Below are 22,178 nucleotides of genomic sequence, written 5' to 3' on the forward strand. Positions count from 1 at the left end.
TGGACCTTCTTCTTGTTTTTCCAAACAACACCATAATTGTAGACAACTAGAGCTAGGAAATCTTTTTATCTGCCAAATGCTGTGATTGAGTGGAGAGGAGATTAGCAGTCTTAGATGTGATTTGCTGTGAGAAAGAAAACAAACCTTGCTTGTGTACTGGATGAATTTAAGGCCAAGCATAAAGCTCTTTGCCTGGGTCTAATGCACACCTGTAGATCTTTAATTATTGCCCATACATTTTCTTTATGGAATGCTATATGGAAAACTGCCTTAATTGGAAATATTAATTGGAAAATTCCTTCTGTAAGTCTTACTGTATTTTTTCTTTCTTTCCTTCCATCCTTCCTTCTTTCTTCTTTCTTTCTTTCTTTCTTTCTTTCTTTCTTTCTTTCTTTCTTTCTTTCTTTCTTTCTTTCTTTCTTTCTTTCTTTCTTTCTTTCTTTCTTTCTTTCTTTCTTTCTTTCTTTCTTTCTTTCTGTTAGTCTTGGGGCTTGAACTCAGGGACTGGGCTCTGTCCTTGAGCTTCTCTGTGCTCAAGGCTAATACTCTACCATTTGAACCACAGTGACACTTCCAACCTTTTCTGTTTCTGTGTTACTGAGGAATTGAACCCAGGGCTTCATGCATGCTAGGCAAGCACTCTACCACTGAGCCACTTTCCCAGTCTTAGGACTAGTTTTCTATCAAAGACTCATGAGCTTTATACTTTCTTCTTTATGCAGGTACTGAGAGTTGAATTGACTCTATTGTTATACTAAACAAGTCCACATTAAGCAAAGTATTCTCTCATGCTATCAATATGTTTAGTTTTACAGAAAACACAGTTTGATTCATGTTTCTTATTGTATTTTAATAATAAAATTAAAACTAGTTTAAGGGCTACAGATAAAGCTCATTATAGATCACGTAGCATTCATAATATAAGGCCCCGAGTTCAATCCCCAGCACTGCAAATAAAATTCAACAATAAAATGAATTGTCAATTAAAAAAAAAAGTTGCCTTTTTAGTGCCAGTACTGGGCCTCTGCATGGTCACTGAGCTCTACCACTTGAGACACAGCTTTACAATAGACTTCTTGGTAGCCAATCAGAGATAAAAAGTCTCATGAATTTATCTGCCTGGGCTGGCTTTGAGCTGTGATCCTCAGATCTCAGCCACCTGAATAGCTAGGATTGTATGTGTGAGCCATCAGCACCCAGGCCTAATTGTCAAAACTTTTCTATCTTCTTCTTCTTTTTTTTTTTTTGGTTGGACATGGTGCTTGAACTCTGGACCTGAGCATTGTCCTTCAGCTCAAGGCTAGTACTCTACCACTTGAGCCACTGCGCCACTTCTGGTTTTCTGAGTAGTTTATTGGAGATGAGTCTTATGGACTTTCCTGCCTAGGCTGGCTTTGAACTGCATTCCTCAGATCTCAGCTTCCTGAGTAGGTTTACAGGTGTGAGCCACCGTCGCCCAGCTTGTCAAAACTTTTTAATGATGAAGTTGTACTGAGTTGAAGACTATATAAATAGGAACTAGAGGTGTGGCTTAGTGGCTGAGTGTTTATCTAGAATTTGTGAGGCCCTGGGTTTCAGCTAGAAAACAAAATTTAATAGCTTTCTTCCCCTCCCCCCTCCCCCTCCATTGAGGTTAAACTCAGGACCTTGCACTTGTTAAGTAGGCCAGTTTAAGTATTTCTTAGCAATAGTTAAAAAATGTAAACAACAATCCAAAAATCTGGGCCTGGCATGGAGATCAAGAAGGTTGGGTTTTTCAGCCAGCCAGTGCAAGAAGTTAATGAGAGCCCTCATTTCTACTAACAAGCTAGGTAATGCATACCTATAAACCTAGCTATAAAAGAGGCATAAGTAGGAAGAGAAGCTGGCTAGTTCAGGGGAATGAAAAAGAGTAGATCATGTTTTTAAAAATAACTAAAGCAAAAAGGCTGAGTACAAAAGGACCAATTTATTGAGTGCTTGCCTAGCAACCGTAAGATCCCGAGTTCAAATCTCAGCATATACTATTACCCTTCAAAGCGGGGGGGGGGGGGGGGAGCCCATAGTGAAAATGAAGGCTAACCTGGGCATGATGGCACAAGCTATTATGTCAGCACTTGAGAAGATGAAGGTAGAGAATTGCCAAGTTCAAGGCCACCCTCACCTACATAGCAAGATCCTATTTCAAAACAAATAAAACACTAGCTGAACACTACTACCATAAATTGGTAGTTTGAACGTTATTTTATGTTTGTAAAAGCCCTGTAAAATTCCTGTTTCAGCCTGTCTTCTGTTCCCCTGATGTACAGCCTAGAATGGTAGCCAAACCATGTAGGTATTTGTTTGTTAAGGCTGTAGTTTTGGTGTGTTTTACTGACAAGTGTGTTTTCAGCAGGTTTAGCTCCTGCCGCGTTTGTGCCCAATCCATACATCATCAGCGCTGCTCCCCCAGGGACGGACCCCTACACAGCTGGATTGGCTGCAGCAGCTACGCTTGGTGAGATAATCTGCACAGAAGGACTTTTCTCAATACGAGAAAGTTCTTTGTTTGGCAGAGGCATGCATTCTTTATATTCTTCCAAAATCGTATATCCAATAGAAATATCTCCTGCTTTTCATTGGTAACCATGTGCTAGCTAGATAACTCTGCTTAGCTGTTATACAGGAGGTGTTTCTGACTCCAGCATGTTGAAAGGGAGGTGATCACCCACCAGTTCTCAGAGCTCATGAATCCCACTCCAGTTGGAGTCATGGCTCAGGTGGTAGAGCACCTGCCAATGAGCAGAAATGTTAGATACAGAATTGGAGTCCTGGTCTTAGACCAAAAATAAATAAATAAAATTAATAAATAAATGGAATCTCTCAACCAGGTCTACTGCTGCTTCTCTGTCATAGTTCTGTCTTTCTATTCGTCTCTTACCCCTAATGTCCTTGCTTCTTTCCCACCTCTGCTTTCTTTAAATTGACCATAAATATACACAAAGCTTCCTCATTCCACCCTATATCCCAACTCTTTTAAAGTCTCTTCAGATGTAGTACACATCAATTACTGTCAGACATGGTTCATCCTTATAGCCTATTTGGAGTGTGATGTTTATTGGGTTTGTTCCCTTCATTTCTAGGTTTTCTTTTCCTTCCTTCCTGACTCAGTCCCTCCTTCCTTCCTTCCTTCCTTCCTTCCTTCCTTCCTTCCTTCCTTCCTTCCTTCCTTCCTTCCTTCCTCTCCCTCCCTCTCTCTCCCTCTCCTCCATCTTTCTCTCCCTTTCCCTCCCCCCCCCCCCTCTTTCTTTTTCTTTCTTTCTCTGGTCAATCATGGAGTTTAAACTCGGGGCCTGGACACTGTCCATGAGCTCTTTGGCTCAAGGATAGTGCTCTTCCTCCTTTGAGCCACAGCTCCATTTCCAGTTTTCTGGTAGTTATTTGAGGATTAAGAGTATCATGGATTTTCCCTCGTGGGCTGGCTTGGAACCATGATCCTCAGATCTCAGCCTCCCGAGTAGCTAGGATTACAGGTGTGAGCCACCAGTGCCCAGCTTTGAATTAATATTTTAAATTAATGTATATAATCTGATGATTAGTATTGGGATCATTTGTGTGTTGGTGCCACTTTTTTCTTCTCTTGAGTGGCTGCCATTGGCACACACCACACACTGTTAGCAATACCCATCAGATTCCAGCTTAGCTCAGTGTCCTCACACTCTTAGTCTTTTCTAGTAGACTCTTTTCCCCAATTTTTCCCTGGAAAGTGCCATGGCTGATTTTATTATAAGACATGATCACAACTATGAGCACAGTACAGAATAGCCTTTCTTAGGTTTGTGAGGGGAGCATATTTAATGTAGATCTCACCTCTACCTTTGGGGGAAAATAGTTTTTTCTAGTAGAGTGACCTTTGTTAACTTCCATTAACATTTATCTCATACTTACGCACTTGGCAGACATAGTCTTACATACTTGCCTTTCACATGAGTTCATAGATGGTGATTTTCAGTTTGGGAGTTGGAGTGCTGTCTTATGTGAGGTCATACAGTCTATGCTTACACTTCAGTATATCATACAGAGTGGCTGTGCTATCTTGAGTTACCTTTCTTTTGAAGTCCTTTTTTATATTAATATATTCCTTGAAACAAAGAACAAGGGATAACATAATTGACAGTCAATGAAGTGATAGTTTGATGATGAGAACCTTGTTTTTTGTAGTCATCATCTGAGCCAGGCTGCATACTTTCCACATAACAGGAAATATTAACTACCCAAATGTGGAACCTCTGTATTGATAACACAGGAATGGAAGCAGGAATTTTGATGCTCTAAACACAGCAATTAATAGCTCTGAGATATCTTCCTTACTTGAATTGTAGGCCCCGTGCCACTTAAAATAAGTAAAGGTAAATCTAAATGCTTATGGTACTATCCCAGTGCTGGTGTGGTGCTAGTACTGGGTGTTCTTTGTTGGCTTTTTGGGGAGCCATAGAACTACCATTGCAGGTGCCCACCATCTTTTCAAGGTGGTTACATTTCCTCTCCTCTGCCAGCACTTAGTATACCTATTTATTGTATAGTGAGGAAACTTAAGTACAGATTGAGCCTTTGATTTTTTTCTTACTGTTTCTTTATATTATATATATACACACATACATATATATATATACATATAGACACGTATATACATATATATATATACATATTTAATTAATTTATTTTTATTTTTTTATTTTTTGGTCTGTCATGGGGCTTGAACTCTGGGCCTGGGCGCTGTCCCTGAGCTCTTCAGCTCAAGGCGAGTGCTCTACCACTTGAGCCACAGCGCCACTTCTGGTTTTCTAGTGGTTTATTGGAGATCAGAGTCTCACGAACTTTTCTGCCCAGGCTGGCTTTGAACTGTGATTCTCAGATCTCAGCCTCCTGAATTGCTAAGATTACAGGCGTGAGCCACCGGCACCCAGTTATATACATATTTTATATACATTATATCTAATGGAATTTTATTCAGCTATTAGGAACAATAAAATCTTTTCATTTGCCAGGATATAGATCTGAAAAATACCATACTGTGTGAAGTACATTAGGCTTACACAGACAAATGGTGCATGTTTTTCCTCAAATATGGACCACAGATACAAAACACAACCTCCAGGTAAATATGCACAGGGGCATATGCATATATATATGTACCAAGCAGACTGAAGCACAGTGTGTGGTGTAAACCCTTTGAGCAATTTTCACACAGTTATTATCATGAGTATCAGGAAGGTAAAACATTTTGAATGGAGTAATGAGAGCGAGTGGCTGCATGGAAAATGGAATGGTGGATTAATTCATCATACTCATGTGCATACTTGATAAAGGAAGTGAGACGGAAACTGCGCCTGCTGGGGAGGAGGTAGAAGGGAGAGAGAATGGTGGGAGAGGTGACTCTGATCAAGATGCACTGTATACATAAACGAACACCTTAAATTGTAATCCTGTGCACAACCATTTGTAGCCAAAAATAAACTTGAAAGTAGGCATTTCATTAAATAAAGAAAAAACTCATTTCAAATAAGTCATTTGGTAGAAGTTGTTTTTCTCCTGAGTTTTTGTTTTTCTTTTAAACTAGCAAGTGACTCACTGGTGAAATACAGCTCTTTTAGAATACTCAGACAAGGCTGAGCCCCAGTGGCTCATGCCTGTAACTCTAGTTACTCTGAAAGCTGAGAACGGAAGGCTTAGGTTTAAAGCTCAGACTTCACCTCAGCAGAAGCTGGGTGTGGTGGTGTGACAGTCATCCCAGGTACAACACGAAGGCTAAAGTAGGGCTGATTGTAGTCCAGGTGCATGCCTGTCTCAAAAATAATTAAGGGCTAGAAGTATGGCTCAGGTGTAGAGTGTCTGGATACAAGCTTGAAGTTCTGAGTTCAAACCTCCATACAAAACTAAAAGAAGAAAATCTAAACTACAAATGAGGCACTTCTGTAAAGTAATGGAGTTAAGCGTTGGTATTAGTAGAGTTGGCAGCTCAGAGTTTTATCTGAAAGAAATACTTACTTTTTCAATCAAGAGTTAAGAATTGGGCTGGGAAGGTAGCTAAGTGGAAGAATGTTTGCCTTGCATGCATGAGGCCCTGGGTTTGATTCCTCAGCACCACATAAGCAGAAAAAGCCGGAAGTGGCACTGTGGCTCAAGTGGTAGAGTGCTAACCTTGAGCTGAGAGACAGTGCCCAGGCCCAGAGTTCAGACCCCATGATTGACACCCCCCCCAAAAAAAAAAAAAAAAAGTTTTTTATGTGCCTAAGAATGAGATTTCCATACTTTATGCATAGTAATTTATTATTTTTATTCTTTACTTGCCCACCTTTATTTCAAAGTAATATTCAAACTGATAACCAGGATGCTTAACAGATTTGTAATTCTCAATTGCATTATTTTTTTTAAGAGCTTGAAGATGTAATATCTCCTTTAAACATCTTTAAGAAGTATATAAAAATTCTGCAGTGAAAACCATAAGTTATCTTATTTTGGGGGGAAAAAAACGCAAGGCTTTTGCAATAATGTAGAATTAAGCTATCATATGCTGAGTTACTTTACTACATTCTTCAGAATGTGGATATAGTTAATATGTCTTCACTTATATGAATAATTAACACTTAAAATTTCAAGTCACTTGTGAATGGGAAGTCCTTAAATGTGGAAATAAATGCCTAAAAATAAACATATTGAAATAAATGCCTAAATATAAGTATGCTGAAGTCTGAAAGTATAAGTATAGCTCAGTTTTTTGTTATCTCAATAGTACTGTAAACAAAATGACATTACTTCTAGTGTCCATTTAATTTCCTCATAATATGGTTGTCTGGTGTTGCATTAGTAAAGATACTTCCTACAACCTGTGGGTACCCCAGGAATCTATGACAGATCACTTTACAGCAGCCAAGATCATCAACAGAAAATCCCAAATGTCAATGTTCATCTGTTTCAAAGAGTATTGTTTATATATGGTCCAAAAAATGTCAAACCAGATCAGGTCAGTAAAGTCGAAGAGCATAGCACATTTCTTAGTACTGTTAAATGAACTTTTCTAGCAACATTTCTCTTTGAGCTTCTGTCCCTTCACTCCAGTCATATCATTCTTTAGTTTTCTGAGTTATAGTTCGAATCATTAGTTTGCTATTGGCCGCTTTTGGAAATAGTGATTCAGAATCTGAAATTCGTTCATATATTGTGCTATCACAAACTCAGGTCTTGTGGGTAATGGTTCTGCTAGAACATCAGGCAGTTTTATGAAACCTTGTTTTTCTTCTGGATAGCAGTCCCATTGAGGTGACAATCAAAACCTGCTTCCTGGAAGCTGGAATCTTTGATCCCATAGTTTCATCAGGCCATACTGTTCTAGAGCATGTATCTATAGGTGAAGTGGCCACATGAATTCATCAGAGCCTGAAGGTCCTGTTTTCGGAGAGCTGTGGGCCGAAGATAAGCCAATTTAGAGGGGCAGAAACTGGGCGGAAACCATTGGAACCTATCAGGCCTCGGCCTCAGCGGCGGGGCCTATCTGGCCTGGCCCAGCCCAGCCCAGCCCAGCCCAGCCCAGCCCAGCCCAGCCCAGCCGGCAATTCCACTCTTCTGGAAGCACCAGCAAAATGGTTGCACCCCCTATTCTTTTCTTTACCTGATTAGTGTCTGAACACAATTTCTTCAATTTGGAGACAGTTTGTATTTTTATTTTTGCTGTTTCTGGGGCTTAAACTCAGGGCCTGGGTGCTGTCCCTAAGCTTTTGTACTCTACCACTTGAACCCCAGCTCTGCTTCCAGCTTTTTGGTGGTTAACAGGAGATAAGAGTCTTTGCCCAAGCTGGCTTCGAACTGTGTCCCCCCGTCCCGTCCCGTCTTGTCTCCTCCCCCCCCCCCCCCCCAAGATCTCAACCTCCTTTGTATCTAGGATTACAGGTGTGAGCTACCAGTGCCCAGCCAGTATTATGGTTCTGATGAGTCCACTTGCTTATTGTAATACAATAGATAACATAGTTTCTAAACAGTACCTTCATTTTGATTCAGGTTTTGAATTTCACCATGGGCACCCTTGCTGGTGAACAGAATTAGTTAATTTTAGCTAAGCCCAGTAGAAATGTCATAAAAGCCAGAAGTAGAGATGTGGCTCAAAAAGATGTGGTAGAAAAAGTGAGCGGAAACACCATGCAAGAAGGTGAGGCCTTGAGTTCAAGTTATACTAACAGCGTGTGTGTGTGTGTGTGTGTGTGTGTGTGTGTGTGTGTGTGTGTGCGCGTGCGCGCGTGCATGCATGCATACACAGGGTCACAGCTTATTGGGTAGCGGTACAATGAGACTATTTTAGAAGCTTAAAATGTGGTCAGAGAGTGAAATGAGCCAGCTTACTTGACTTAATGTGGTAGTTGTTTGATGAGAATTAGCTATTTCAAAATAGCTATAATTTGAGCAACTTTGTGGAATGCCAGTGTCAGCTTATTAATGAACAAATTGCAGATGTTGAACTTGGCTTTAAGAAAGTTTAAATTAGAGATGTATTTTAGCAGATTTGAGAGGCAGGCTTTGAGTCTTTTTGCGTGTTTTTCTATAGCATTTTCTAATTTAAAATGCATATAGCAAAATTACTGCTTTATTATGTTATTTTTGATTTGCAAATTTGCATGCACACTCTGTCTTCTTGGGGGGGGGGGCGGCGCTGGTCCTGGGGTTTGAACTCCGGGACCTGGCACGTTCCCTGAGCTGCTTTTTTGCTCAAGGCTAGTACTGTACCACATAAGCCACAGCACCACTTTCCCTCTGTCTTCTTTATCACCATCTTCATCAGAGAATTATATGAATTAGACTTCTGCTACAACTAAGTTTCTGTCTGGGTAAACATTCTGTGTCTGTACCTACCCTATTTGGCAAAGAATGGACCTGTATGTAGCTTGTTGCCAAAGAAGGTGAACAGATCATTTAGATTCAAGCAGTATGCTTAACTTTATTTAGGATATTCTGCTGGTCTGTAACAAGTCAAGGTACTGTGTTTTTGTTTTTGTGGTTTTTTTTTTTTTTTTTTTGGTATTGGTATTCATATTTACTGAGATTTTATTTCTCGTCAGTTCTGGGGCTTGTACTCAGACCTGGGAGCTGCCCCTGAGCCTCTTTGTGCTCAAGGCTAGTGCTCTACCACCTTGAGCCACAGTGCCACTTCTGGGACTTTTCTGCGTGAGCTAGCTTCAAAGCATGATCCTCACATCTCAGCCTCTTGAGTAAGCTAGGCTTACAGGCATGAGCCACCAGTACCTGGCTTTGGTGCCACGATTGTAAGCCTAGCTACTCAAGAGGCTGAGATCTGAGGACTGTGGTTTGAAGCCAGCCTGGACAGGAAAGTCCATGATACTAAAATAGCCAGAAGTGGAGCAGTGGCTCAAATGGTAGTGTTAGCCTTGAGCGGGGATGAAATCATACATTAACATCTGTATATACTTGTGTTGAATAACTCTTGTGACTTTAAAAATAGAAAGTAGAACACAGCCAAATGTTTCAAATTAAACAGTGGTTCGGTTGAATTTTGGGTTTTGTGATACAATGACTGGTAGGTTTCCATGCTTCTGGAGTTAGTGATGCAACTTCGTCATGGTATCTTTCCCATCCTTTCAGGTGCCATGCTCACCATTTAAATGGTACAACTGAATTTTGTTCTTTTCTACCACTTTAGGCCTACAAGCCCTCCATATATTTTCTCTCAAATGACCACACTTGTATCTCTGCTCTATCTTTAAAGTCCAACTTCCAGTTTCTTGCTGCACTTATTATCCACCTATCAGTATCTTTACCATTGTGACCCTTTGTCTTTCTCTAGTCCAGTAGTCCTGGAGTCTTTGCTGTCATGGTCTTGTACAGTATTTTCTGTTTTTACAAAGGCAGTTAATAATTACATAGCACAAATCAGTGAATTCATGAATACTTTAAGATTTTGGATCAGAGTAGGACCTGTTGGGTCAGATACAGTCTTTGGACACCCTAAGAGTTTATAAACTTTACCTTTTGTTTGCTGTTTTTAGGCCCCGCTGTGGTCCCTCACCAGTATTATGGCGTCACTCCCTGGGGAGTCTACCCTGCCAGTCTTTTCCAGCAGCAAGCTGCTGCTGCTGCAGCTGCAACCAATTCTGCTAACCAGCAGACCACCCCACAGGCTCAGCAAGGAGGGCAGCAGGTAAAGGGAACAAGTATGACTTTTACTGTTGTCTGTAGCTAATAGGTGATGTGGTGCCTTTTAGGAAACCTCTGGATACATGAGTTTTCCTTGTGTGTGTATCTGTGTTCCGGACCCAGAGTGAATTTTTTGTGCATAACATCTTTAAGCATCAGCCTCTTCTTGGCCAGTATAACTTGACGAGGTGATATTACTTCAATTTGATATGAGAAAGTTGTTTAAAAGTGTTGTTCAGATAAGGTTACATTGGTAGCAAGTAACAACGAGTCTTCAGAGTAGTAGGGATGTTTTTCCAGTTACCATTCTCTAGTTCCCGCTTGAGAATTTTCAGATCACATTGAAGTTTGCTTGATGGGTTGTCAGCCATGTGTGCTGTTTATTTACCATTACTATTGAATTAATCAGAAATCTTAAACATATTATACATATGTTAACTTATAGGAGTTTTCAATTGAGCTTGGAAAAACTGCTAAGCAGTTGATCTATTCTCAAATACAACATTTCCCCCTCCTCCTTATTATTAGATGAATATCTCTTCATTGCTATAAGTTGTAGCAAAGTAGAAAGTTCCCCCCAAAAAAAGAAAGAAAAGAAAGAAATCCCACCCTAAATGCTTACTTAAAAATACCTAACATTAGGCTAGGTGGGGTTGGCTCATAGCTGTAATCCTAGCTACTCAGGAGGACAGCCTTTTGTGCTCAAAGCTGGTGTTCTACCAGTTGAGTCACAGCTGCACTTCCAGCTTTTTTGGTGGTTTGTGTTTTTTTTTTTTGGTGGTTAATTGCAGATAAGAATCTGATGGGGGACCCCCCCCCCCCCCATTCCTTTCCCCAAACCACTGTCCTCAGATCACAGCCTCCTGAGTGGTTAGAATTACAGGCGTGATCTACCAGTGCCTGGCTCACATTTTTTATTTTTAATTAATTAATTTATTTATTTGGTGCTACTACTGGGGCTTGTATTCGGGGCCACTTGCTCTCATTTGGCTTTTCTCCCAGCTTTTTGCTAGTGATTTGGAAATATTGAGTCATAGGCTTTTCTGCCTGGTAGCATGAGTTAAAGCTTTTCTGTGTATATATGCACATGTGTGTTAGTGCTGGGCTTTGAATTTGGGGCCTTGTGCTATTGCTTAGCTTTTTCACTCCTGTCTGGCATACTTGAGTTGTGTGTCTAGTTCCTTGCTTTGTTTTTTGTTTTCCGTTCTTTTAATGTTTGGGTCATACTGTGCAGCCCAGGCTTGCCTCAAACTGTTGGTTTTCCTGTGTTAACCTGGTGAATACTGGGATTATAGACATAATCCACTGTGCCTAGCCACTATTTGGAATTTGATTAAAGAGGAACAGTGTTGAAGGGTAGAGAAATGTTCTCGTATTTCTCATAAAGAATATAGCTTCACATATGTTTGTTTAAACACAGATATTTTAAAAGTTAATCGTCTTACCAAACGGCTCCCTCCTACTCTGCCCGTTCTTTCTTCTTTCTCGGCTTCTTGTCAGAACACTGATCTGTAATTCTTCAGTGTCATCTGTCCTATTCACTGGAGCAAGTACTCCACAAAGCCAGGGGCTTTGCCTGCCTTGTCCATAGCTCTCCCTCTAGTATCTGCCACATGGTAGGAATCAAATAGCTCTTGTTACATACTTCTCACTGTGTCTAAAGGTGATAACTAAAAATGGTAGAACACAATTTCACCATGCTAGTAGTTGGGTTTTTATCCTTATAGCTGTGCTATATAAAACCAGTATGAGGAAACTTTCAGAACTGTTAATCTTTAAAACTCAACTGGAAGATTGGGTGTCTGTGGCTCATGCCTATAATCCTAGCTACAGAAGGCTGAGATCTGAGGATCTTGGTTCAAAGCTATCTGGGAAGAAAAATATGTAAGACTTCTACCTTTTTTTTTTTTTTTGGTCAGTTGTGGGGCTTGAACTCTGTCCCTGCACTCTTCAGCTCAAGGCGAGTGCTCTACCACTTAAACCACAGTGCCACTTCCAGTTTTATGAGTGGTTTATTGGAGATAAGAATTTCACAGACTCTTCTGCCCAGGCTGACTTTGAACTGTGATCCTCAGATCTCAATCTCCTGAGTAGCTAGGATTACAGGTGTGAGCCACCTCACCTGGCTTGACTTCTGCCTTTTTGCTGGTTGATTGGAGATTATTGTAGTGGAGCTATGGCTCAAGTGGTGGAATGTTAATATTAAGCTTAGGGACAGTGCCTAGGCCCTGAGTTTGAGCCCCAAGACTGATTCTTCTCCTTCTGTGTGCACCTCCCCCCTCCCCAAGTCAACGGGCGTGTATGATAAATTTTAAGTACTTAGCCTGAGAAGAAAGTCATTAACTTATTTCTGTCTCCCATTCCTAGGTTCTCCGTGGAGGAGCAAGCCAGCGTCCTTTGACCCCAAATCAGAATCAGCAGGGACAGCAAACAGATCCACTAGTGGCAGCTGCAGCTGTGAACTCTGCACTTGCATTTGGACAGGGTCTGGCTGCAGGCATGCCAGGTAAAGCTGTATGGTAGTTTTTAATTCTGGGAGGGGTAAGAGAGGATGCCTACTTCTTTGGGATGAATGCAGGAGAGTAGGCACTATTTTCAGTTTGCCCAGACTTCTTGTGTTTTGGAAACTGGCAAGGATGATAGACACTTGCCCTCACTTAGACGATAGTTCATTGATGAGAGCATTGTTCTGAGCCAGTTGACAGTCTTACTTACTGGAGGTCATGTGAATGTCCATTCAGTTTTTGCCCTGAGGAGTAAGGATAGGTAGCATCATTGTTAGCATAGCTTAGCATTACTCCATTAGTCTTTATGCTTATGTATTTGAATAGTATAATTAGGAGAAAATTACTTGTATCCTTTGTAAAGATTATTCTCTGCATTTCTAGGATTTATCCCCCCCAAATACTAGGGGTGTTATTTTGCTGTTTACTCTGTGCATGTATCATGAGTATGTGTTCTTGGCTCACTGTCCTGTGCTTTGTATGAGGCTGGACATTGCAACAAGTTCTTGTTAGATCTCAGTTTAATTTTGTCAGTTTATTGACTGAAGCACAGCTACCTTCCGGATTCAGTTATGAATAACCCTACATAGCTTCATTTGTTTTGTTAGCTACTAACATTTATGGGTTTCTTTGCTTGCTTGTTTTGGAAATCGCCTGTAGTTACTCGTGTATCTTTAAAATTTGTTTTATCTTCTGTTGCAATGATAGACCTTGTTAACTGAACAATGTCTAGCCTTTTCCTGTGGATTTACAGGATATTGGGCTTAAATTACTATTTGGTATGCAAATACTGTAATTGTGGTCATAGTAGCTTCTGTTATTTCTTTTTTGTTTTTTGTTTTTGTCGGTCACGGAGCCTGAACTCTGGGCCTGGGCACCGTCCCTCAGCTCTTCAAGCTCAAGGAGAGCACTCTACCACTTGAGCCACAGCCCCACTTCTTTTTTTTTTTTTTTTTTGGGTCGGTTCATAGAGCCTGGACTCTGGGCCTGGGTGCTGTCCCTCAGCTCTTCAGCTCAAGGCTAGCACTCTACCACTTGAGCCACAGCGCCACTTCTGGCTTTTTTCTTTTTTGCTTATGTGGTGCTGAGGAATCGAACCCAGGGCCTCATGCATGCAAGGCAAGCGCTCTACCACTGAGCTACCTTTCTAGCCCCTTCCCCTGTTGTTTCTGTAGAAAAGAAAACAGAAAATTGTAGTGCATGCTTTCTGGTGGCAAGCACAGGTAAATACTTTTTTCACAAGCAGCAGTGGATAGCACTATCCCTTCTTATGTACTCCTGTGTGCCAGGCCTCAGACCCTTCAAACTCAACTGCAGCTTCCTGAGTTCTTTGCGAAGGAGATGTTACTGTTATCATCATTCTTTTACAGATCAGGAAATGATGTCAAGAGATTCAGGGCCTTGTAGCTATTTAAGCAGTAGAGCCAGGATATAAACCTAGGGCTGACTTCAATGCTGAGATTGTGACTATTTGCAATACACTGGTACCCAGGAAGCACTTTTTTTCCCCCTAAGTACGTAAGTGCTTCCTTAACCTTGTAGCCTCTAAGCTTGTAGAAATGCCTGAAAGTGATTACTCCTGACCTCTTACCACTATTTTTCTCCAAATACATACACACACACACACACACACACACACACACACACAACTTTAGTAACCATAGTTATTGTAGAGTTTTGAGCATGCAATTTTTATTCTTTTTTTATTAAGTCAAGAATTTTTATTTTTTGTGGTGGCTTCTGGCATTTATGAATTGCCAGATTGCTATTATTTCCTTGTGCTTTGGAACCATTATCAAAAACAGTAAGCGTTTCTTGAATAGTAGTAGTCAAATTGATGTGTTAACAGATGTGGTTATTGAGAAGGCTCCTAAGGACTGACAGGAGGGAAGTATTCACAGCCCTGATGTACTGGACAGAGGGATTACTTACAGCCCTGGCAAGTGCAACAGAGTGCTGTGAGATTTCACCGTACTTCCCAGAAGAGCATGCAATTGAAAACTTAGAAATTGAAAACTTAGAAATCATTTGTGTAATACTTTTACGTGGTAGTCTATTGTGGGTAAGTAAAATGGTGGACAAAATGGAGACTGCAGTTTATATCTTTGTGTTTGCCTTGTTATTCCTAGGCTATCCAGTTTTGGCTCCTGCTGCTTACTATGACCAAACTGGTGCTCTTGTGGTGAATGCAGGAGCAAGAAATGGCCTTGGAGCTCCTGTTCGGCTTGTAGCTCCTGCTCCAGTCATCATTAGTTCCTCAGCAGCACAAGCAGGTGAGCTTCCTTTGAGGGATCCTGTGATGGGTCTGAAAGGTAGGGGGAGATGGTGAAGGTATTCTTAAAATAGGATGAAATGTACTTTATTTAATAATTCTTGGCATTATCTAACCCTGTAATATCTCAAAGAAAGAATCAGAAGCAGCAAATGACCTTGGTGGATTCTGATTCTGCTGATTGGCATGTACCACCTGGTTAGAAGCAAGGAGCGGCTCCATTGACATCGTAGGAAGTTGGATTACTCACGTAACATGGCACTCTTGGCAGAGTTTCAAGGCTAATCTCACAGAAACCCATTTGATTGGTTTTTCAGATAAAGTGTGTGTGTGTGTGTGTGTGTGTGTGTGTGTGTGTGTGTGTGTGTGTGTGTGTGTGTACTATTTGATTTAGTGGTAGTGGTAGAGGAAGTTATTATAAGAACTAGCAGGACAATATATCTTTACCTTAAGTTGTTCTCCAATCCCATTCATACTAGTGTGTGCTTTTGAGGCCTCCTATTTGCTAGGCAAGCACTCATAATACTTGGGCCACATTTCGAGGCTTTTTGTTTGTGTTTTAATTTTGAGATAGGGTCTCCCTAACTTTACCTGCGCTGGCCTCAACTCACCATCCTCCTGCCTCCTGAGTACTGGGATTACAGGTATGCCCCACCATGCCTGGCTAATGTAATGTATATTAAGCTCTATACGCACTCTTAAAAAATTAGCAACCCTAGAGGGAATAGCTGGCAAAAAACAGTGTGCTAAAATAAGAATTTGAAGGACATAATTTTTGGAGAAAAATATCACCATGGGTATGTGTAGAATTTTGAGATTTAGGAAGCGGCTGTATCTAATAGGTACATTTGATGTTTGACTCCTCTTTAAAGTACAGACACTTTCAATGAGCTGCCAACACAGTATGCTTGCACCCATGGAATTTTGACTTCAAATCAGAAGTAGAAATGAAAAGTAGAACCTTCAGGTGAAGGTTCAGAGACAGATTCAATTCTTTTACAGGTTTGTGTCTGCATTGAAAAGATAGGCAGCATTAAAAGTGTTTAAAGAAATGGATAAAATGTGGTGTGGAAACGTGGCCAGTCTCTTTTATAGCCAAATGGTTTGCTTTCTTCCTCATAGCTGTTGCAGCGGCCGCAGCTTCAGCAAATGGAGCCGCTGGTGGTCTTGCTGGAACAACAAATGGACCATTTCGTCCTTTAGGAACCCAGCAGCCTCAACCCCAGCCCCAGCAGCAGCCTGGTAACAACTTGGCATCCAGCTCTTTCTATGGCAACAACTCCCTGAGCAGCAACTCCCAGAGCAGCTCCCTCTTCTCCCAGGGCTCTGCCCAGCCTGCCAATACGTCTTTGGGATTTGGAAGCAGCAGTTCACTTGGCGCGACCCTGGGATCAGCCCTCGGAGGGTTTGGAACCGCAGGTAGAAATTAGACCGATGACACTGTTGTGAAAACTGATTTTTCATGAGTTTTACTATCTTTCTGGAATCCTGACAATGTATGAACCACAGGCTGATCTGGACTGAGGCCCCGGGAATCCAGCCAGCAGCCCACATAATCTTTGAGATGATACACTTTGAAAATCAAGTCCTGCAGTTGGGTCCTATTTCAGGCCCACACTCATGTTGCTCTTATTTATATTCACATAATCAGTTTGTTTCAGGGACTTGAGAACCAGACATTTTTGCAGGCATTGGGGAAGCATGTGGAGGGAACTATAGAAATGTGGGTGTTAAACTGAGGGAGGAGGCCTTTAGCACAGTTTCCAGGGCTACGTACTCCACATTTGAGATTGTGCCCAGTGCTTGATTTGCAGACCTTAAGGAGTTGGGTGTTTTCTCCAGTCTTTCAAATAACACTAAGGTAGACATTGTAGAACACTGGGAGGAAGGATGTTAGACTAAGATTCTGTCAATGTTTTGATGGGAGAAAAAAGCAGGAAAGCAGTCAGTGAACAGTTTGATAATTGCAGTGGTTATAAAACAATATGTTCTCTAAATAGAAGAGCAATAGCCAAATTGGAATTGGAGGCAAATAGATATTTTTGATTGAGCCCACTGAGACAACTGGCTTTCATCTGCAAGTCTTGTAGAGTGGAGCAGTACCCCATGTATGGATCTTTTTCTGTACTCCATTTTTCTATTAGAACCTTTTGGCTAATGAAAGGCATTCTTTCTAGTCCATTTCCTTTCACCTTTTTCCATAGTTTATGTGGCCGTCCAGAGTTTTAAAAACTTCCCCTCCACCCCATCCCTGGCCCAGAATATATGACACTAAAGGAAGGTAAATTTGGCATATACATGTGATGGTTTGAGCATAAGGTTCATGTTAACCTGAGCCATGTCCTCTTTAATATTTTATCGGCCCCCAGAACTGCTACATTAACAGTAGGCTGTCTCTGCTGACAAATCTGCGGTGGTAAGGAGTCTGGATCAGGGTGCTAGGGGCAAGTCACTGAGCTTGTTCTTCAAAGAACAGGCCTTTTCTTATCTGCATTGTTTTAATTCCATTTTAGTTGCAAACTCCAACACTGGCAGTGGCTCCCGCCGTGACTCCCTGACTGGCAGCAGTGACCTTTATAAGAGGACATCGAGCAGCTTGACCCCCATTGGACACAGTTTTTATAACGGCCTTAGCTTTTCCTCCTCTCCTGGACCCGTGGGCATGCCTCTCCCTAGTCAGGGACCAGGACATTCACAGACACCACCTCCTTCCCTCTCTTCACATGGATCCTCTTCAAGCTTAAACCTGGGTAAGAACCATTACTCTAACACCACCTTGCAAGTACTTTGCATAAGCAAAGGACAACAATCCCTTTATTCTTAGAGGTGTCCAGGGTGTTCTGTGCCTTCTGTCAATACCTCATGTTTTTCAGGCTGTACCTGTAGCTAGTGTAGTAGTTTGGAACTGCTTAGCACTTGGGTACACTTCCCATTTGTTCACCTGACGCTTTCGTATGAGCGTTCTGTGCTTGACTGCTTATGGAGTCTTTCACTGTAAGTGCAGTGCAGGTTCATTGCAGTGAGGCTGGAGGGCCCAAATGCAGAATGAATTTATCCCCCACTGTCAACCCTGTAGTGCCTCCCCAGTTAGTATTTTACTTTACTTTTACATTTTTTGTCTCACATATGCTGTTAATATCTTGCTTTTTTACATACAGCATTGTATTAATTTTTTTCTTACTGAATGCTTTAAATATTTGTAAGTACATTTTTAAACTACACAATACGCTAGTGAGTAGATTTTTCTCCATCATATATTTATATTGTTTTATGTACAGGATTTTCAACATGTTATTCTCTAGGTCCTAGGAAAATGAATGGGTGAATGGGATTCTAAGCATCAGCTTGCAAGAGTAGAAGAAAGTTAGGTTAGAATTTTAGGGAGCGGATCTCTAAATTTTGTGAGATGTGGGCAATGACCATGGTTCTCACTTCCTTCCCCTACATGTTTATCAGCTTTGGATACCAGATTTGTTTTCTAGACAGGGAAAGCTGAATCTTAGAAATGCAGTAGATGGGATTGGAGGTGTGGCTCAGGTGGTAGAGGATCAGCCAGTGAGCAAAAGCATCAGATACCAAGTTCAGGTCCCAGACTGGGGGCAGGAAAGGGAGATGAAATGTAGGCTGTGGACATATTTGATGAGCTAGTTGGGGTATTATGAATTACTGTGTGATGATAGGCCTAAATCAGGACTTGTCCTGAGCAAGTCAGCATGAGTAGCTAATTTACTTAGAAGATTTGCCTTTATATCTTTGTTTAAAGTGAGGTTAGATAGGGCTTTATGAACTCAGAAATGGGGCTAAATAAAAGTGAGTAGGATGTTTTCATTTAGAAAAACAGAATGTAAACACTTCATAAAAATCAAGTAAAATCTAGAATGTATATATAATAGAGTGTTTTGGGGACCTTTTGAGTTTGAAAGCAGTGATTTTGAAGGCCAAAGTATGTTTAAATGCACTAGCATTTATGTTTAAGTTCGAGTGTATTCTAAAGTATAGGAAAGTTTTAGGGACATTCTTCAGTTAGTCGTCCACAGTGGGCAAGAGGAGGATGGGCGTATTACACTGCAGAGCAGTGTCTTAATGCTAAATCAGGAGGGCACAGGTGAAAGTGTTAGGCTGATGGATGGATAGAAGGGAGGAATGAACATTCATGGACCTAATTTTAACCTGTTAGCAATAGTGTTATCCTTACAGTGCAGATGGAAAGAATCTGAGTCCAGAATTTAAATATCTGTCCTAGGTTGTCTCATAGTTGTAACAGTTTTTACTCCAAAGTCTGAATTTCAGTGTATTACCCTCCTCACCCTATGTGCTCAGAATATCTCTTGAAACAGTATATTATCACAGCGAGAAATACTGCCTTTTATTTTGTTTATTTAAACATTTGAGTTATGTCATTCAGTCATGCTAAGTACTAATTGAACTGAATCTTTAAAGTTAGTTAGCTAGTTTATTACTCAAGAGCCATTTTTTAGGTTTTGTGGGCCATATAGTTTGTCTAATGGAATTTCAACTGTAAATGGACTTGTGCATAGTTTCCTTTATTAAAACTTTGTTTATAAAAGTAAGTGGCAGACTGGATTTATCCTGTGGGCTATAGTTTCTTAAGTCTTCAACTAAATGCTGTGGCTCTTGGCATGTGACAATGGCACTAGAAATATTACTTGTATGCATGATGCCCTACCCCTTCCCAGTGCTTCAGTTATTAAATTATGTATTTCTTTCTGCTTCAAGTTTCCCTTGTTAAGTAGGGAACAATTATTGTGTGCTATTTCTTGTTTTAGTGATTTACTGCCTATGCAGATTTGTGGCTAACCTTTTTCCTTTAACAAATTAACCCTGTTTTAAAGCAATGTGTTTCTGTGCATTTGCATTAGGCTTGCACTGTTGCAGGTATATGTAGCACACGTGCTAGTCCGCAAGAGCTTTGCTTCAGCTCCAACTGCTTCCTTGAGAAAAGTCTTCTTGTGTGATTTAGCTTTTCTCAGACAAAAGGCTGCAGTCCATACAAAGGTCTAAGGACACTTTGGTACAAAAAATTGATAGAGAGAGAATATAAACAAACACCTGCACCTACGTAAGCTTCTGTTGTTAATACGACTTTACTGCTGAGAGTTACTGGAATTTGATAACTGTGTTCTGTGTGTTGAAGATTCAGAATAACTCCACATGAAACTTAAGCTCAATTTGGCTTAATGAGTGAGTTCTCTACATAGTTCTTAAGAGTCTGACAACACAAACCAGCCTACCTGTCGTACTGGGGTGGGTCTTTTTCTACCATGTCATGATCCCATTCCTCCAGTGGGCAGACCTGTTAAAATACAGGCTTATGATTCAGTGAGCTGCTTAGCAAATTTCCATCCCTTACCCATCTGTCCCCTGTTGTTTACTTGGATGGCTCATGCTTGTAATCCTAGGCTGAGATTTGAGGATCACAGTTTGAAGCCAACCCCAGGCAGGAAAATCTGTAAGACTCTTATCTCTAATTAACCACCAGAAAACCAGAAGTGGCACTGTGCTTCAAAGTGGTAGAGCACTAGCCTTGAGCAAAATAAGCTGAGAGACAATGGCCAGGCCCTGAGTTCAAGCCCCGCGACCAACTACCCCACCCCCCAAAAAAGAAAGAAAAAGAAAAAAATCAGTGGACTGGGTGTGTGGCCCACATGGTAGACCACTTGCCTAGCAAACACAGTCCTAGGTCCTGTGGTAACTGAACAGGCCCACTTCAGTGGGTGAAAAACTGCTGATTATTTAGAGTCCAGAAGGGGAGGAGAGAGGGCTACTGAGTCACATTTGAAACACAACCGACCCACTTAAAAATGCTGTTCCAGGCATTTTAGTAACTATATGTTACAACAACTGTCATAAAACCTCTACATTAGAACATTTCCAGGAAGTGGAGGTATCACTCATGAGGTAGAGTACCAGCTTTAAGCAAATGCCAATGCCTGAGTTCAAGCCCTGGTGCCAGCACCAGAACAAAACAAAACTTTTCATCCTTTGAGTAAGATCCCTTATGCCCATTTAGTTAATCCCATCCCCAGCCCCAGTCAACACCATCCGCTTACTGTCCCTGAATATGAATTTTCGAGACGTTTTATATAAATGGAGTCACGTTTCTCTTATATTCTCTTATGTCTGTCCTTTTGCCCGGTGCATGTTCTTTTTCCCTCAAGATCTCCTGCTTGCTGGGCAGGTCTTCTGTCATTGGAGCCTTGCTTCTATCCATTTTTTGCCTTGGCTTTTTCTTTCCTTTATTTTTCTCTTTATTGTTCGTTTTGTAGAGGTTTTTTTTTTTTTTTTTTTCCTCAAATTCTTTATTGTGATTAAGTGGTTACATAATTTTCCAAATTTCACAGTATTGTGGGATAGTGATGCTTAGTTAAAGTTACAAACACATTCTAACCTCCATGGGGCAAATTATCTATCATGGTCTATAACATTTATGAGTTCTGTGAGCTTTGCAATACAGTTATTTCTTCCACACTGGGTGGTGTGTACATTTCTTTTGTTTTGCATAGCATCAACTGTTCACTCTTTCCCACTCGCTCCCTCCCTCCCATCGCTGCCATTGAGTTGCTTAGTTCATTTTGACCAATGTCCAGTGCAGCTGATGGGTCCCACTGTTGTATGTTTTTCCCTGATTCCCTCTAGTTCTGTGTCGTCCTCCTGATTTCCCACTGGTGAGCACATATATACCATATATGTGATCAGCAGCATGGGGTTATTTAGTAGTGATTCGACCAGATGAGTGGAAGACCTTTGTTTCTTAAGTCTTGTTAATTTTGTCGTATCACCTTACATTTTGGAGTTAACATCCACTTATCAGGGAGACCAGGTACCGTTTGTCTCTTTGTTCTTGTCTTACCTTGCTCAACATGATTTCTTCTAGCTCCATCCATTTCCCTGCAAATGCCATTTTTTTGTCCTTTCTAATGGCTGCATAATATTCCATTCTGCATAGATGCCACAATTTTTGGATCCATTCATCTGTGGTGGGGCATCTGGGTTGTTTCCATATCCTGGCTATTGTGAACTGTGCTGCAATAAACATGGAGGTGCAAGTGTCCTTGTATACTGGTGCCTGTTGTTCAGGATAGATGCCTAGAAGTGGTATGACTGGGTAAGGAAGGTCAATATTTAGCTTTCTGAGGACCCTCCAGACTGCGTTCGAAAGTGGTTGTACAGGTGTACATTCCCACCAGCAGTGTAATATAGGGTTCCTCTTTCTCCACATCCCC

General features: G+C 41.1%; 1 protein-coding gene, 1 non-coding gene and 1 pseudogene across 19 annotated transcripts in view; 2 read left to right on the forward strand and 1 right to left on the reverse strand.

Annotated features, from left to right (window-relative positions):
• The window catches only part of Pum1 (pumilio RNA binding family member 1), a 130,318-nt gene that overhangs the window by 85,743 nt on the left and 22,397 nt on the right, over window positions 1-22,178 (forward strand). For 8 of the 18 annotated variants that reach the window (XM_042695711.1, XM_042695710.1, XM_042695709.1 and 5 more), the window contains 6 exons: window positions 2,372-2,476; window positions 10,011-10,162; window positions 12,526-12,664; window positions 14,792-14,935; window positions 16,057-16,353; window positions 17,448-17,684. In XM_042695711.1, coding sequence (XP_042551645.1) covers window positions 2,372-2,476; window positions 10,011-10,162; window positions 12,526-12,664; window positions 14,792-14,935; window positions 16,057-16,353; window positions 17,448-17,684 — 1,074 coding nt within the window. The remainder of the gene's footprint in view (window positions 1-2,371; window positions 2,477-10,010; window positions 10,163-12,525; window positions 12,665-14,791; window positions 14,936-16,056; window positions 16,354-17,447; window positions 17,685-22,178) is intronic. The other 10 variants (XM_042695713.1, XM_042695715.1, XM_042695722.1 and 7 more) reach the window with 3 other exon arrangements.
• LOC122121418 lies at window positions 6,777-9,584 on the reverse strand (annotated as a pseudogene).
• Window positions 12,785-12,857, forward strand: LOC122121518. Its single transcript, XR_006149955.1, has one exon. It is a non-coding gene; the product is annotated as a small nucleolar RNA SNORD103/SNORD85 (small nucleolar RNA).

Source organism: Dipodomys spectabilis, unplaced genomic scaffold (genome assembly GCF_019054845.1).
Source record: "Dipodomys spectabilis isolate Male_0828 unplaced genomic scaffold, ASM1905484v1 ptg000188l, whole genome shotgun sequence".
In the NCBI taxonomy this organism is placed as follows: domain Eukaryota; kingdom Metazoa; phylum Chordata; class Mammalia; order Rodentia; family Heteromyidae; genus Dipodomys; species Dipodomys spectabilis.